This window comes from Charadrius vociferus, unplaced genomic scaffold, assembly GCF_000708025.1.
Source record: "Charadrius vociferus isolate BGI_N301 unplaced genomic scaffold, ASM70802v2 scaffold162, whole genome shotgun sequence".
Taxonomy (NCBI): domain Eukaryota; kingdom Metazoa; phylum Chordata; class Aves; order Charadriiformes; family Charadriidae; genus Charadrius; species Charadrius vociferus.
The window spans coordinates 3,679,865-3,693,960 of NW_009647236.1; the positions used below are offsets into that span (position 1 = coordinate 3,679,865).

General features: G+C 48.5%; 1 protein-coding gene across 2 annotated transcripts in view; it reads left to right on the plus strand.

Moving 5' to 3' along the window:
* LSAMP (limbic system-associated membrane protein) overlaps positions 1 to 14,096 on the plus strand; it is a 314,985-nt gene that overhangs the window by 140,654 nt on the left and 160,235 nt on the right. For both annotated transcript variants that reach the window (XM_009879910.1, XM_009879911.1), the window contains exon 2: positions 8,002 to 8,234. In XM_009879910.1, the coding sequence (XP_009878212.1) occupies positions 8,002 to 8,234 (233 nt within the window). The remainder of the gene's footprint in view (positions 1 to 8,001; positions 8,235 to 14,096) is intronic.

Below are 14,096 nucleotides of genomic sequence, written 5' to 3' on the forward strand. Positions count from 1 at the left end.
TCAGCCAGAGATCGGTTCAGCCCCTCTGCATGCACGTGGGGAGCAAGTCTCCTCTGGCAGGAGCCCTGTAACTGGAGACAGTCACTCCAGATGCGCACCTCGGAGTGGGCAAAGAGTCGTCCAAGGGCTTCCTGACTATGTTGTAAAGAAATTGAGGTTTTTCCTAGGTCTGGTGGGATAGAGGAAAACCTGGCATGGTGGTGGTAGGCCTCGGTCTGAGGGTTTTTCTGTATTTTCAAGTTTTAAACTGTGCTGGGGTGTGGCTGGGATGGTGTTAACTTTGTTCATAGCAGCTCATATTGATATTGTTAAGAAGGTACCTTTTCTGGAGTGGATATGGACTGAAGTTGTTTATGCAGGTATACTGATCCCCAGAAGATGGGAAGAGCAATAAATCATGCCAGTATATTTCTCTTATTCTGATATAGTTACATCTACCCTGGGAGAGTACTGGCATAACAATTACTATAATTTGGGGCTTTTTTTTTTTTTTTTTTTTTCCTCTACAAGAAGGAACCAGTAGTCTTAGATAGTCATTTTAACAGAAAGAAAACCCAAATGAGATCAGCTGTGTGTCTGCTAGTAAGAGCCCATGCAGCTAGCTGTCTTTTTAGGCTGGTGTATTTTTGGTGAATTCTCTTGGGTTTCATTTTCCATGTGTATCACATGGACCGAGAGACGAGGCTGCTCACAGCACATGAGCAGTTCTGCACTGATAGTCATATTCACTGGTTGCAATTCTTTTTGCTTTCATTAAAAAGAGTTGATGGAGGAGAGAGCGAGACAGGAACGTTTCTGTACAAGGCACTGGGGAGTCCTCATCTAGAAAGCTGGGTAAGAATTCCAGTCACGAAAGAGGAATTCAGACTGGAGCAGGTGCTGTGAGGGGCTACTGGGATGTTTAGGGCAATGGAGAGTCTATCACACAAGAAGGAACTAGGAGAGTTTGGCTTGTTGAGCCCAGCAAAATGAAGGCTGAGAGGGAATATGATTGCTCTCTGTGAACATGCTGGAAGATAAGCACCCGGGAGAGAGAAGAGCTATTTAAGCTAAAGGATGGTGTTGGCCTGAGAGGGAATGGATATAAACCAGCCATGAATAAATCTAGACTTAGAATTAGGAAAAAAAAAAAAAGTTTCTAATCAGCAGAGCAGAAAGACTTTGATCAGCCTGCCGTATGACGCAGGACAATGGTACCCCCCCCCAAACGCACTAAGCTTAAGTAGGGATGAAGTACGTCTCTGAAAAAGATGATAAGGTACAGCTGGCCATGCTGTCCTGGGAAGCCCATCCTAACCTTACGCTCCCAAAGGGGCAATTTACTAAAGAGGGTGAGCAGAAGTGCCGGCATCCTATCAGCCCTGCACCGCTCCAACGGGGAGATGGCGCGCAGTTGTCACCTGAGCGCTGAGATACCCAGGGAGCTGCAGACAGGTGTGACGACCAAGGTCACAGCGTAATGTGGCTGAAAGGAAGCGTGGGCTGAACAGATGCGGCAGTTTCCCCCTCCTGCCGGTTTTCCAGCGCAGGACTGGCGTTAAGCAGTAGTTTTCTAAATCCCTCCGAGAGCCTGTGTTATCATGCTGGCAGTGGTGGCTCAGGAGCTATTTATGCCATATTTTGGAATCCATCCTGCTTCGGAACAGCATTTGCTCTCCAGCAGTGACCCTGCTGTGGGTCGTGGTGTATCAGGAGAGGAGCAGCAGCTGGACCAGACTGGGGAAGAGAGGAGTAGTGGCAGCAGGGAGAAGAAGGAGAAGGTTGAGCATCACCTCATGCCCATGTGTATTCAAATTTGGTAGAATGAGGCTTTTGGTGCTTGGCTGAAATGAGATTTCAGATGCTTGGTTGATGCAGTCTCCCACTGCCATCCACTTAGGGTGCCCTTTCCTTCACAGAGATGAAGATACGTTCAGCTGTAGCTGTTTTTTGTAGCATCTCCTGCTGAGGACAGCCTGATCCAGAGCAGTGGGAACCACCCAGGGCCAACAGCTCCTACATTACTCCTCTGGACCACGTGCTCTGCCAGTGTACTCCTCTGGTGGGGACTGTGCACCAGGGAAAGGGAGCTGGCTGCTGCAGTGGCAGCGCCGCATCGCTTTTGAAATGCTGGCAGGGTCTGGCACTGCAGTGATGTTGTGAGGGCCCGGCTGGACCCTTCCCCTGAGCACCATGCCTGGGAGGGTCGCGGCTGGCATGCCCGCCGTCTGTCCTTAGCCCTCACTTGCCCATGTCCCTGCTGAGGCATAGCAGAGGGGCCGGGCTCTTACTGCCCCCTCAGTTGATCATCGCTGTTTGGAGTTCCTTGCTTGCCACATGGGAAGGGCCGAAGAGCCTGAGAAGACAAGACGCAACAGCGCGAGCGTGGTTTGCTCTTGAGCTTTCCTCACACGGCTGCAAGCGGTATTGTGTTTAACCACCGCATTAGCTTTCCAGGATCATCCTTTGCAACACAGCGGAGAATTTGTCTTGCACGTTCAGAGCTGGCAGCCGGGAGCTGACGTTGCTTTGTGCCGAACAAGCCGTGTTTGATCCCTCTCTCTTTTCCCTCTTGCCATTTTGCTGCTCGGGGTAGAGGGCAGCGGGGGAAGTTGTTAGCTGGATCCTGCGAGTGTGTGTGAAGTCAGAAGATTAGAGCAGGCTCGTCACAGAGCCGAGGGGAAGGCGGGAGATCTGATCCAGGGCGGGTTGTGACATCCTCTGGCGAAAGGGGGCCTGGCGAGTGCAATGGGGTGGGTTCCAGGTGCTTAATTGCATGTCCAGCAGGCTGACGAGATTTAGCCTGCTGCACAGAGATTGTCTTACAGAAGAGATGATCAAAGGGTTAACGGAGAAAAGATGATTAAAGAGGAGTGTGGGAGTTATGACACAGAGCTGTCACCACAACGTGCTTTGGAGAAAGAGGGCAGAAAATGCAGTCTGAAACCACACTATTTATTTATTTTTCCCCAAAACGAGGTAAGAGCTGTGGCTTGCTGGCGAAGCAGCACGCCATATTTCATTAATCCTAGCAGCTCGCCTCTTCTCACTAGCGGGGCTCTGGCAGAGAACTGTGGGATTGGGTCTGCTGTAAAAAAAAATATTACTTATTTGGAATTACAACAACAATAAAAAAACCCCAAACAATTATCCTGGGTTCAAGGCGACCCAATACATCATCGATAATGCTATAAAATCCCCGCCATGTTAAAGTAATCGTTTCAACAGCATCTTCACCAGGTCCTACAGGGCTTCCTTCCTGCCTCTTCATCACTGTAGGCTCCAAATATCATCCACCCCTTCCAAGCACCATTGAATTTACCACAAAAAGACCCCCCTAAGGCAAGAAAATACCCCCACTCCATCTCTGTAGCCTGGGGCCGTAGCTGCTGTGCTGCTTTCTCAGAGGCAGAACGGGAAGTGCTCTGGTGAGGTCCCAGCTCTTTTGCATCTTCCTCCTCCTCCTCACTCCGTGCAGCCCCAACCCTGGCAGTGAGACATCCAGCCCAGGGAGCCCGTGCTAAGGCTTTCCGACCAAATGCCACCTCTCAGCAGCATGCCCGTCTACTTGCTGGAGGGAAGAGAAGGCGGAAAGCTGAGGGCCAGGAGCCGCTGGAGTGACAGGCATAACATTAACTGCGACGGGTATTACAGCAACATGCTGGGAAATCAATGCACCACGTGGCAGTGCCTTGGTGGGAGGAGGAGCAGGAGCCACTGGGGTTGGGAGTCAAGCACCAAGATAGCAGTGAGGCAGGGCGGGTGGTGAGACCTCCAGCCTTGGTGTTCACCAGGAGAAGGAGATGTGGATGCATGAGCCTCCCTCTGCTTTCCTTAGCTTGCTTTCTGATTTATCAATATGAATAAGCCTAAATGCGTTCAAGAAGTGGGGGAAAAAGGTATCTCCCCTACCCAGATGGAGTTTACCTTGAAGCCTACAAAGGCAGCTTTGCAGGAGCGCTGCTTTGGCCCAGCTCTGTGTGTTGGGCCAGGAGGTGTGGGAGGTGAGAGGATGAGCAGTGGTGCCGCTCCCGGCTCCTGCCTGCATGCTGCCAGATGTCCCCTCCCAGCCTGAAATCCAGGGATCAGGGACAGTGGTGGTGGGGAGCCCTCCCTCCTGTTCGAGTCGATGGTTCCTGCCGAAGGTCCCCAAGCGTTCTCCTGCGGTGAAAGCATCACACCCTCCCTCCTGTGACACAGCTCAGCCCCATTGCTTGCATTTGTGCCTGGGGAAAGACTGCATCCTCCTCCTCCTCCTCCTCCTCCTCCTCCTCACCCCATGCAGCCCCAACCCTAGCGGTGGCACATCCAGCCCAGGAAGCCCATGCTAGGGCTTTCCGGCCAAATGCCGCTTCTCAGCAGCGTGTCCATCTGTTCGCCAGAGGGAAGAGAAGGCGGAAAGCTGAGGGCCGCGAGCCGCTGGAGTGACAGGCACAACATCAACTGCAACGGGTGTTACAGCAACATGCTGGGAAATCAATGCACCGCGTGGCAGTGTGGGAAAGGCTGAGGGAGGAGTGTGAGGATGGCCCAGGTTCCTTTCTCTACGTCCAGGTTCTATCCATGCTCTCCTGGGTGGTTGTTACGCAGTCGTTAGCCACTGTGTGAGAACTGGAAACACATCTGTAGCAGCTAAAAATAGTGCCGTCACTAAAAGACCTCAGGTGCCAAACTTTGCTGTGTTTGTTTATGAGAGGGCAAGGAGGGCTAAAGGGGCATGGCAGCAAGATTTTTTTGTCTGTGTCTGTGGTTTGAATTGGTGCTAAGATCAAGAGTTCCTGAGTCCCCGTAGCGATCATGCAAGGCATGACCACCACCACTAGCTGGTCCTCTCATTAGCCGCATCAGCAGATGTCAAGAAATTAAACCTGAAACCGTAAAGAAAAGCAAAATGGATGGATCGCAAATCGTTCATTAGCGTTCACTGACGCTGATGGTAATGCTTTCAATAAGCCTAATGAAAAGCATTTGACTGTCTCTGTGAACTTGATTATCGATTATTAGTGAACGATAAGAGTCATTTGATATCTTCTTGATGCCATGCTCCTATTGCATTGCAGTTAAAATGTCAGTTAACGTGCCATTTAATATTCTATTAGTATTGAATTAGCACTTATTACACTGTGAAAATCATCACCATAAATCCTTATTAAGGCGTGATCCATACAGCTGGGTGGCATCTCTGGCAGACTAAGAGGGTGCGTGTGTGCAGACAGACGTACTGAGATGCATCATCCGCGTGGATGCATGTTTGGAGAGCGCCAGGACTTGGAATTTCCACATTTGTACATTGATTTTCCCTGGCAGTTTGAGAGGAACAGGTACACTGAACAGAGCAGCTCAAATCCATTTCACTTACTCTTCCCATTTTCCTCCTTTCCCTCCTTTCTCCTCCGGGTTTTATTTCAGTAGCACCTGCTAACTTATTCTGGGGGTGCTTGCAAGGTTGTCTGACTGTAGCTATTGAGCCCCGTCCTAGGGCTGACCTCAGGGGGATGTAGAACAGGTTATGGCACACGGTTTTTCTTCGGCAGAGAGGAGGGAATGTCCCCAGGTGAGTGACCCCTCAGGAGCGAGGCGATGAGGCTTTGCTCCGACCGCGCCGCTGAGCTGTTACTGACCTGAGGGACATCACAGGGGCATCTCTTCTGCTTCCAAGCAGAGACGTGTAATGACGGGGGGCAGGGCAGAGCCCTGGGGTGCTGCACTGTGTCATGCGGGGCTGCGGTGTAGGACCGGAAAGCAGCCGGTGGGCCCGGTGCCGTGTGCTGGATCTGCTGGTGCCCAGCGGCACTGAAAGGTGTGCCAGGGGATTTTTAGAAGTGACTGGGAAACTTCAGCTCCCACTGACTTTGGCTTCAGCTGTTAATCTGCTTAGCTACTCACCGCTGTCCCCCTCGGGATTTTCACAAATCCAAAAATGTGCAGAGAGGGGCTTTGAACACCATTGAAAAAAACCCCTAACCCCTGATTCTCGGTGCCATTACAACTCTACGCAGAAATGCATGTGCAAGAAGGCTGGTGACCCTAAGGCTGCTGGCTTTGGAGACAGTCTGGGTGTCCCTACAGGGCCATTGCTCCCAGCCCTGGGGCACGGTGCCCTCCCCAGGTCCTTGCTTCCAGCTCACCCCACCAGTGATGACAACTGAACTGGGCACTGCCACGTCACAGTGGGGCTGGTTTCTACATGTGAGTGGTTGCTCAAGGATTCCCCTGCCCCGTTCTTTTTTACAAAGAGCAGCTTTTTAAAAACAACTTAGCTCAGGGCAAGTGCCTGCCTGGCCGGGAAGGTGGGCTCTGGCCTGAGGGGCAGACCCTCACCCCCTTGCCTTGGCTGGGTGGCAGCCGTCCCGGCTGGGCTCTGTTGGGCTTCTCTCTAAAGTAAATGTTTGTTGGATCAGACAGAGCTGCTTCCCACTTGGCCGGCAGCGTGGCATGCCTCCCATCAGTGCCCACGCTGCCTGGCTTTCCTCCTGCCCACAAGTAACCCCAGAGCAACTCGGAGAGCATCCATGGGCATGCCAAAAGGGAGGGGGTGAGAGGTGCCGGCCATAATGGTGGGGTCACGTCGCAAGGGACAGCAGCTGCAGCGCCGCATGAATGAAATGCATTCAAAGAGAGGAACTTGGAAAATGTCTGACCCGTGCTAAGAGGCTGTATGAAAGCCTACTGTCAAATATTTGTCTTATCTTGAAGCAATAATCTTTATCCTCTCTCTTTTCTCTTTCAAATACGACACATGCGTGGCTAGTGGTGGGGAGGGGTGCTGGGTTATTTGGATGCCAGGAGGCTGTGGGCAGAGCTCTAAGAGGTGAAGAACAGTTCTGGAGACTGAGCTTCCCTGTGTATCCGCAGAGCAAATGTGGTGTGAGCTGCTGCAGGGCAAACCCTCTCAACCTGTCTTTGCACAGCCCTGGTGGGTATGGCTGTCAGGGTGAAAGAGGAGTTATGTCCCCATGTCTTCTTCAGCCCTGGATGTCTCGAATGAGCCACAGCTGAGAGCAAGCAGGACATTCCTCCTTGTTGGCATCTCCTCATCGCTTCTGTGCAAGCCACCTTCTGGAGGTGGGAAGTGGTACAGAGCAGGTGCCTCGGCCAAAGTATATATTTGTCCTCACAACACCTTCTCCACTCTCTGTCAAGGAGCAAAACGCTTGTCACGCAGTTGCAACAGGGTTAGTCAGTCTGTCCTCTGCCTTGCAACAGTTGGGCAAGCAGGGCTATGGCCGCTGATGGTCCTGCTGCTGCTTTTCTGTCTGCCGTCCCTCGCTGTCATTCCTCTTCTCCGGTCTCACCTGGGATGTTCACAGGATGTGCTGCCTGTGTCACAGGGATGGCAGTGACACCCCCACAGCCTCCCCTTTTCAGCCTGAATTCTGCGCGAGCGGGCAGATGTGCATTGGCAAGGGCTGTGTGTGTGTGTGTGTGTGTTAGGAGGGTGGTGTTTGAGGAGTGAATTCCTCTTTACACAAAGCCATTTTTTGTCAGAGGGATGGAGAGGGGAGATAAACTATAGCTGCTGGAACTGAAGGATGGAGCAGCTGTGCCCTGAGCTGACAAAGCTGGAGCCATGAACCTTTGCCCTCCATGGCTGGCAGGGGGCTGGGAATGTAACTCTCTTGTATACTTAACTTTTGAAGGTGAGGGAGAAGCATGGGAAGAACTCCTTCTGACCTCTCCCATTGGTAGGGTTAGAAGGGATTTGGTGACCAGGATCTCTTGTGGCCTTCTAAAGTCATTTTTGGTGCGTGTGTAGGTCACAGACCTACACAAGGAAGAGAGAACAGGAGGCATGACTGCCCCAAATCTCATGGTTTCATGAACCAACCGTTCCTGAAACCCTTCAAAAAATCATTGTGAAGTACATGGCCATGAGACAGCAATGGTGAGGAGGTGCTGTGGTTCACTGGCAAGGCAGGAGTGTGCTATGGAGTTTCTGAGCAAAGTAGTAAAGGGAAGGGACAAAATGGAGATGATGGAGAGCTTTGTTAATCTCCCCCTCACCTTTCTCATCCTCTGCAGGTGTTATGTAGAAGACAGAAGCTCCAAGGTGGCCTGGTTAAACCGTTCTGGCATCATTTTTGCTGGAGAGGACAAGTGGTCCCTGGACCCTCGAGTAGAGCTGGAGAAGAGAAACCCCCTGGAGTACAGCCTGCGGATCCAGAAAGTGGATGTCTATGACGAAGGGTCCTATACGTGTTCAGTGCAGACACAGCATCACCCCAAGACTTCCCAGGTTTACTTGATCGTGCAAGGTAAGTAACATGCCTGAGAAGAGAACAAAGAGGAAAAGACACAGTAGGTTGAGGGGTCTGTACCTTTCTTAGAGAAACCCCAGAGTCAGTGGCCTGTGTATCCCTTACATTTACAACAGGAGCCAGCAGGGCTGTCCCCTTCTGCTGCAGCGTGGCATGACTTCACTCTGCTGTCAGTCTGTCCTGTCAAAAGCGGTGACAGAGCAGGGGACACCAATGATGCCAAGACATATTCTAGTATAATGCAAACCTGGCTCCTGGCTCTGGTTGTTTTGGTGCTGAGGGGAAAGCATTTGTTTATAATGACACTCGTCAGAACATCGTGCTTGCCTCATCTCTTCCCAGATAGCCCTCTGGTTTCTTTGCCTCCTCCTTCCTCAGATTTCTTTTCTTTTTTCTTGTGTCAACAAGCTACTGTGCTATGTTTTTTGGCATTCCATTGTCAACATTTGGCAAGGCTGGGGAATTAATTTTCCTGGGTGTTTTTCTGTGCTGGGTCATTGGTTTGCAGGGTGCGCTGTCACTAGGCATGTGTGAAACCTGGTACCTGAGGTAGCTGCCACGTACCTTATGTTGCCCTCTCCTTTTTTAGCGACCCTACTCCTGTGTGTGTTATAGGGAACTGGAAACTTGGCAATCTGAGCCAGCGTTGTCCTATCTGTCTGCCTGCATTCATGATATAACAGAGAGCAAACACAGTAAGGAGTTCACCCATTACTGGTAAGGGCATTACAGAGTTTACTTGTTCCATCCTGTCCAGACCAGAATACCAAATGAGTGCGTGTACTCAGTTTTGTTTTGTTTTGCTTTTAATCTTCACGCCATTCTATCTGCCTATTTATCTAAAATATTTATAGAGCAGCTTAGATAGATAGGTATGCATGAGTGTGTTCAATACATATTACAGATATGTTCAGCTTGTACATTATCATTCAGGCAGGAGTTTGTTATTTCTCCTGATTTGTCTAGTAACCCAAAAGGCTGCAGATTTGATTTTCCCCAGCAAGTGTTTGAATCACTCTGGATATAAATGCATGCATGAAGGGACCGTTCCTCTCGCTGGTATTACTAGGCAAGCTGGGGGCTAACTAGCCTACCGAGCGTTTATCTGCAAGGTGAAGTCCAGACTTATGGTCAGAGGTGATGCTTTACATGTGAGTGTAGTGAGACAGAAGGCTCATGGTTTGTCTTCTTGTGCAAAATCCTGCCCCAGCAGTGTGAAGAGCAGCAGGCACCAGCACGCAGAGCAGCTCTCCTGGCTTGTCTGAGTGTTTGCTGGCGTGTGCCCGGCGTGAAATGCACTCTCCAGCCCTGGAGGTGTACCCTGCCTCGCTGCTTGCTATAGCGGCGCACGGCTAACTGGCTGTAGGTGGTTTATTGCTGGTAGAACCTCACAGCATACGATTTCCATTTACCTGTCAAGAAAAATACAGGTACGAACAAATTTTAGAGCCACGCACATGTATTATTAATTTTATTTATGCCTATTAGATATGGGCCTAAGCAGTGAAATTGAGTTCTGTAGCTTAGCTTTCACCTAAATGTGTGGGTGTCCAGCTCTGAACTACTGCCACCTTTCTGAGGATGAGAAAATTCAGGGTTTGGCACACTTAAGTTCTGGACGCCTGTAAACAAGGTATCTGTGGATAATCTTTGTTTAACGCCTTCCACAGAATTAGGAACAGACCCATTGCGATATCGTGCTTACTTTAAAGCCCCAGGTCCTGTAATCCAGTAATTAGGTGAAACTCATAGCTTTGATTTTTCTAAAACTAAATTTCATCTGATAAAAAAAACCCAGGCAAATAACAAATACAAAATCCTTTTCAATCTGAAAGAGTTAGGCTCATCATTTTAAACCATTTTTTTTTAGTTTAAAACTAATAAATAATTCATTTTAAATAATCTTAACTAATAAAACTAATTCATTAGACAATAGTATGTGTTCAAAAATATCCCTTTCCTATCCAAGTATCGTTTTCTCATATTGATTATTATTATTCTCAAATTTGAAGGTTGTCTGCCTGAAAAATAGTCTGCCACTAGTACAAATGAAAGGAGTTTGGATATTGAGTCATGCTAAGCTTTTCAGTTTTATTTATTTAATGAAGTTCATTTACTTCTCTTTTGTGTTCATAAATTTAAAAACATTGGCTATGTGAAGCTTCAAATGTAAAAATAAATAAATAAAAGAAAATACAGCTCCTGAAAAATTAAATAACAGGCTGGTCAACTGATCTGTCTAGTAATCTGGCAGGATTTCTTGAATGATGGTCAGTGATTCCCTTCAAACAAGCCTAGGGAAATGGAAACAAGCCAAGGTCAGAGGCTCCTCGCTAGCTTTGTGCATACTGGTGATGCCTGGATTTGTCAGTGAAAGATCCTGCTCATGCCCTGGAAGCAATAGGCTGCCTTAGGGCCGTGCCCAGGCTCCCCGTTCTGCTCATGTACCGCTGTCACGGGTATTTCTGCTCCCCACTATGCTGAGAGGACCACAGGTCCTTTATCTCCTGGGTTCAACTCCCTCATCTGTATAGCCACCGTGAAAATCCAGCCTCTGTCACCCCTAGAAACAAATGGGATAGCTATATCAGAGACTAACAGAACAAATACTGGAGCGGTGCTGTAGCCATTATAAATAGAGATGACCACTTCTATGTCCACAATGCGAGCTGAAATAGATGAGCTTTGGTGCATCCTAAGGATTCACTGCATTTAGATTACTGCAGGCTAATGAAGTTCCATTCCAGGAGCAGGTCCTTTCCTCCCGTGAGAAAATCAGCTTTCTCTGGCATGAGCTCTGCTCAGTGACTCTGCTGGCCAGAGCTGCAGGAGTATATCACAGGCAGAGGGACCATCACCTCTCTAATGTGTGCCTGTGTCCTTTAGTGTTTCCAAGGAAGAGCCGATTCTGTCTTGTCAGCCAGCACCAGTCTCTGGTATATTGCTCTCTATTGCAGAGGTCTAAAAGAGGGGTAATAAAAGGACACTTAGGAAAAAAAAATCACAACTTGGTAGACAGCTAAAAGGAGAAAAAGTCCCCTTCATAAGTCTTTCCTCCTTTTCAAACTCAACGCCAACCCTGCTGGTAGAAGTAGACATTCACTGCCAAAAGATTCATTAGTATACCCCTGGCCATCTCTTCTGTCTTTATGACCCCGGTGGCCAGCACTGCTTACAGGGTGGGCTGAACTGGAGGCAGCTGTCTCTGCCCAGCTCAGTTGGTACCAGATGCTGGTACTGTGCTCTCTGCACTGGGGTGAAAGCATGAGAAGACTGCTATGAACCACCGCCTCACTCAAAGCATTTCATGCTGCATCAATTGGGGTGTAATGGCTACTAGTGAGTCTTCCCTTTCACTACCCCAGATATTTCTGTTGGGGTCCGATCAGAGGAGCGAAGAGCTGGAAGGACCCACAAGAAGTGGTCTGGTCCTTCCGCATGCGGGGAGACAAGATCAGCTATACTGTGGCTGCCCCTAATGTGTCCTTTTTGAAGATATCCTGTGCCTGCATAGCCAGCACGTGGCCATTATTTCACTCTACTTGCACTTGGAAAGCTTTTATTAAGATATGATCCAAATTGATTTTGCTGTCAATTATTTCTGGTCCTTCCAAGACACATGGTGGTAACTTCTCCTCCTCTTCCTCAAAACTACCTTTTATCTTCTAGAAGCCCATTAATCCCTGTGTCTGAGATCTCTCTAGTTCAGCTTAACAGGCTTGCAACTTCTCACTGGTTGTATTTTCCAACCCTTATGTCGTATGTATTTCACTAGTCTCTTTTGTCTACATGTTTCCTTAAGCGTACTGTCCAAAACCAAAGCAGGAGTTCCAGTTTAGGACTCAGTCGTGTGATAAAAGTACCTGCTGTGTTTTGCGTGTCATGCTTCACTTACCTAACCCCAGAATGAGATGACATTCACCTTTTTTTTATGAGCGCCTCGTTGCTTTTGCTTACTTAGTCTCTCTGCTGCTTTCTAACCCTCCGTTACTGGTCTGCAACACAGTCTGCAGCTCATTCACCACTTCTGTATTTGAGCATTAATTGTTTTTCCCCCCTTTCAGAGCATAGTGCTTTGTGCTCGCTGTTGTTGGATGCCATGTGGTTGGTTTCTCCATGGAGACCAGTTCTTCAGTTTACTTATGATCCTGGTCTCCAAAGCACTTGCAGCTGCCCCCAACTTGGCGTCATCGACAAAAGTCAGGTGCCTTCTTTCTGTTCCATCATGAAGGTGTTAATTAAAATATTGAAGATATCAGGGTACAAAAGTGGACTGTGGTAGCATCCCACTAAAAGCTCCATCCCTGGTGGATGGCGATCTCTTTATTGCAGCTCTTTGAAGCATCCTGATGGTGATTTAACATCCACCACGTTCTCCTAGCTTGTTCAAGAGACCATCGTGCCTTCTGAAGTCAAGATATATCACATCATCACACATACTGCTCCCGCATTATCTGCTATGCCAGATATCCTACAAAAAAAGGGAATGAGGCTGAGGTGACATGATATGTGCTTGCCAAAAGTACATTACTTATTTTTTCCTTTACTGTTTTATTATCCTCTAGGTGTTTATAAATGGGATGTTTAATCGTTCCTTCTAGTATGTTGAGTGACTTGTTCCAGGAGAATGAGTAGTAACGGGGATGCACGCAGTGGCGGCCCCTTTCCCAGCATTACCTTGGGTTCTTCTTCTTTTAGGGCTATATCCTCAAGCTCTTCTCAGACCTTAAGTATCAGCAGAGAAATCCCTATAGTCCTTACTTGTCTCATCAGGGTCACAGGCACAAAGGCACAGTGACCTTAGCAGGCATGGGGTTGAAAAGTTTCAGCAATAAAGACTTAGGCCTGGCCAAGTCGGGCTAAAGGAATAACTCCCTCCACTAGGAGCAAGCAGATGGTTGCTGTATTTGCTGCCCAGAGCCTTTACCGCAAGGCACCATCGTGAATGGAGATGGGTGGGAACTTCTCAGCGAAACTGAAACATTTCATTGGTTTTGGCTTTGATTAAAATTTTATCAGGAAGGTTTTACAGGTCTGAGGTGCTTTTTCTGGTCAAAATTGGGAAGAGAAAAAGGTACAGCATTATCACAGCCTATCTAAAAGCTACAGCATTCAGCTGAGGTATGGAGAACTCACGTTCACTTTTTGCTCCGAGCCTGTGACTCCTGCAGGCTCACTAACATTTCTTGCAATTCCCAGTTATTGGCTGTTTGAAGGACGTGGGCTCTCTCTTGTTTTAATGTTTATTTCATGAAAAAGGAATAATCAAAAGGGCTCTGTCGTTTTGGCAAAACAAAAACAAATTTGGAAACATCAGCAGCAAATTTTCACAAAGAGGAATTCATGTTCACTGCCCAGCCCTAATCACAAACTCAAAGTCAAATCTATAGCAGCTAAAGGCCAAACCCTACCGTTTTCTTTCAAACTGGTAAGCATTAGTGTGTGAAAAGAACCACAGGGTGTAGCCTTTCTCCATTATGCATTGCCTTTGTAGAGCTCCTTGCTTGCAAAGATTCAGACTGACCATTAATTGTTTCAAAAGTGGTATAAAGATGTATTTGTTGTTGCTGGGATTTAACAACAGAAAATTCATTATTAACTCTATGTGGTGTATTAGCTGTGCCCCCTCTCAGTCCACTCCCCTGAAATTAAAGGGCTTTGTGCAGGTGACTGGTAAAGCACCGCGGAGAGAAATCCTTTACCCAGAAAGGCAGCTGAAGCCATCTGGGCTTCCCCTGTGTAAGCACTGCTCTGCCGGCGAGCCCCTCGGCAGAGGCCAGGCATGGGGCTGAGGAGGGAGGAGGTTGTCCACCATCCGCTCAGCCCTTGCCCTCAGTGCTGAGCATGGCGATAGGGAAA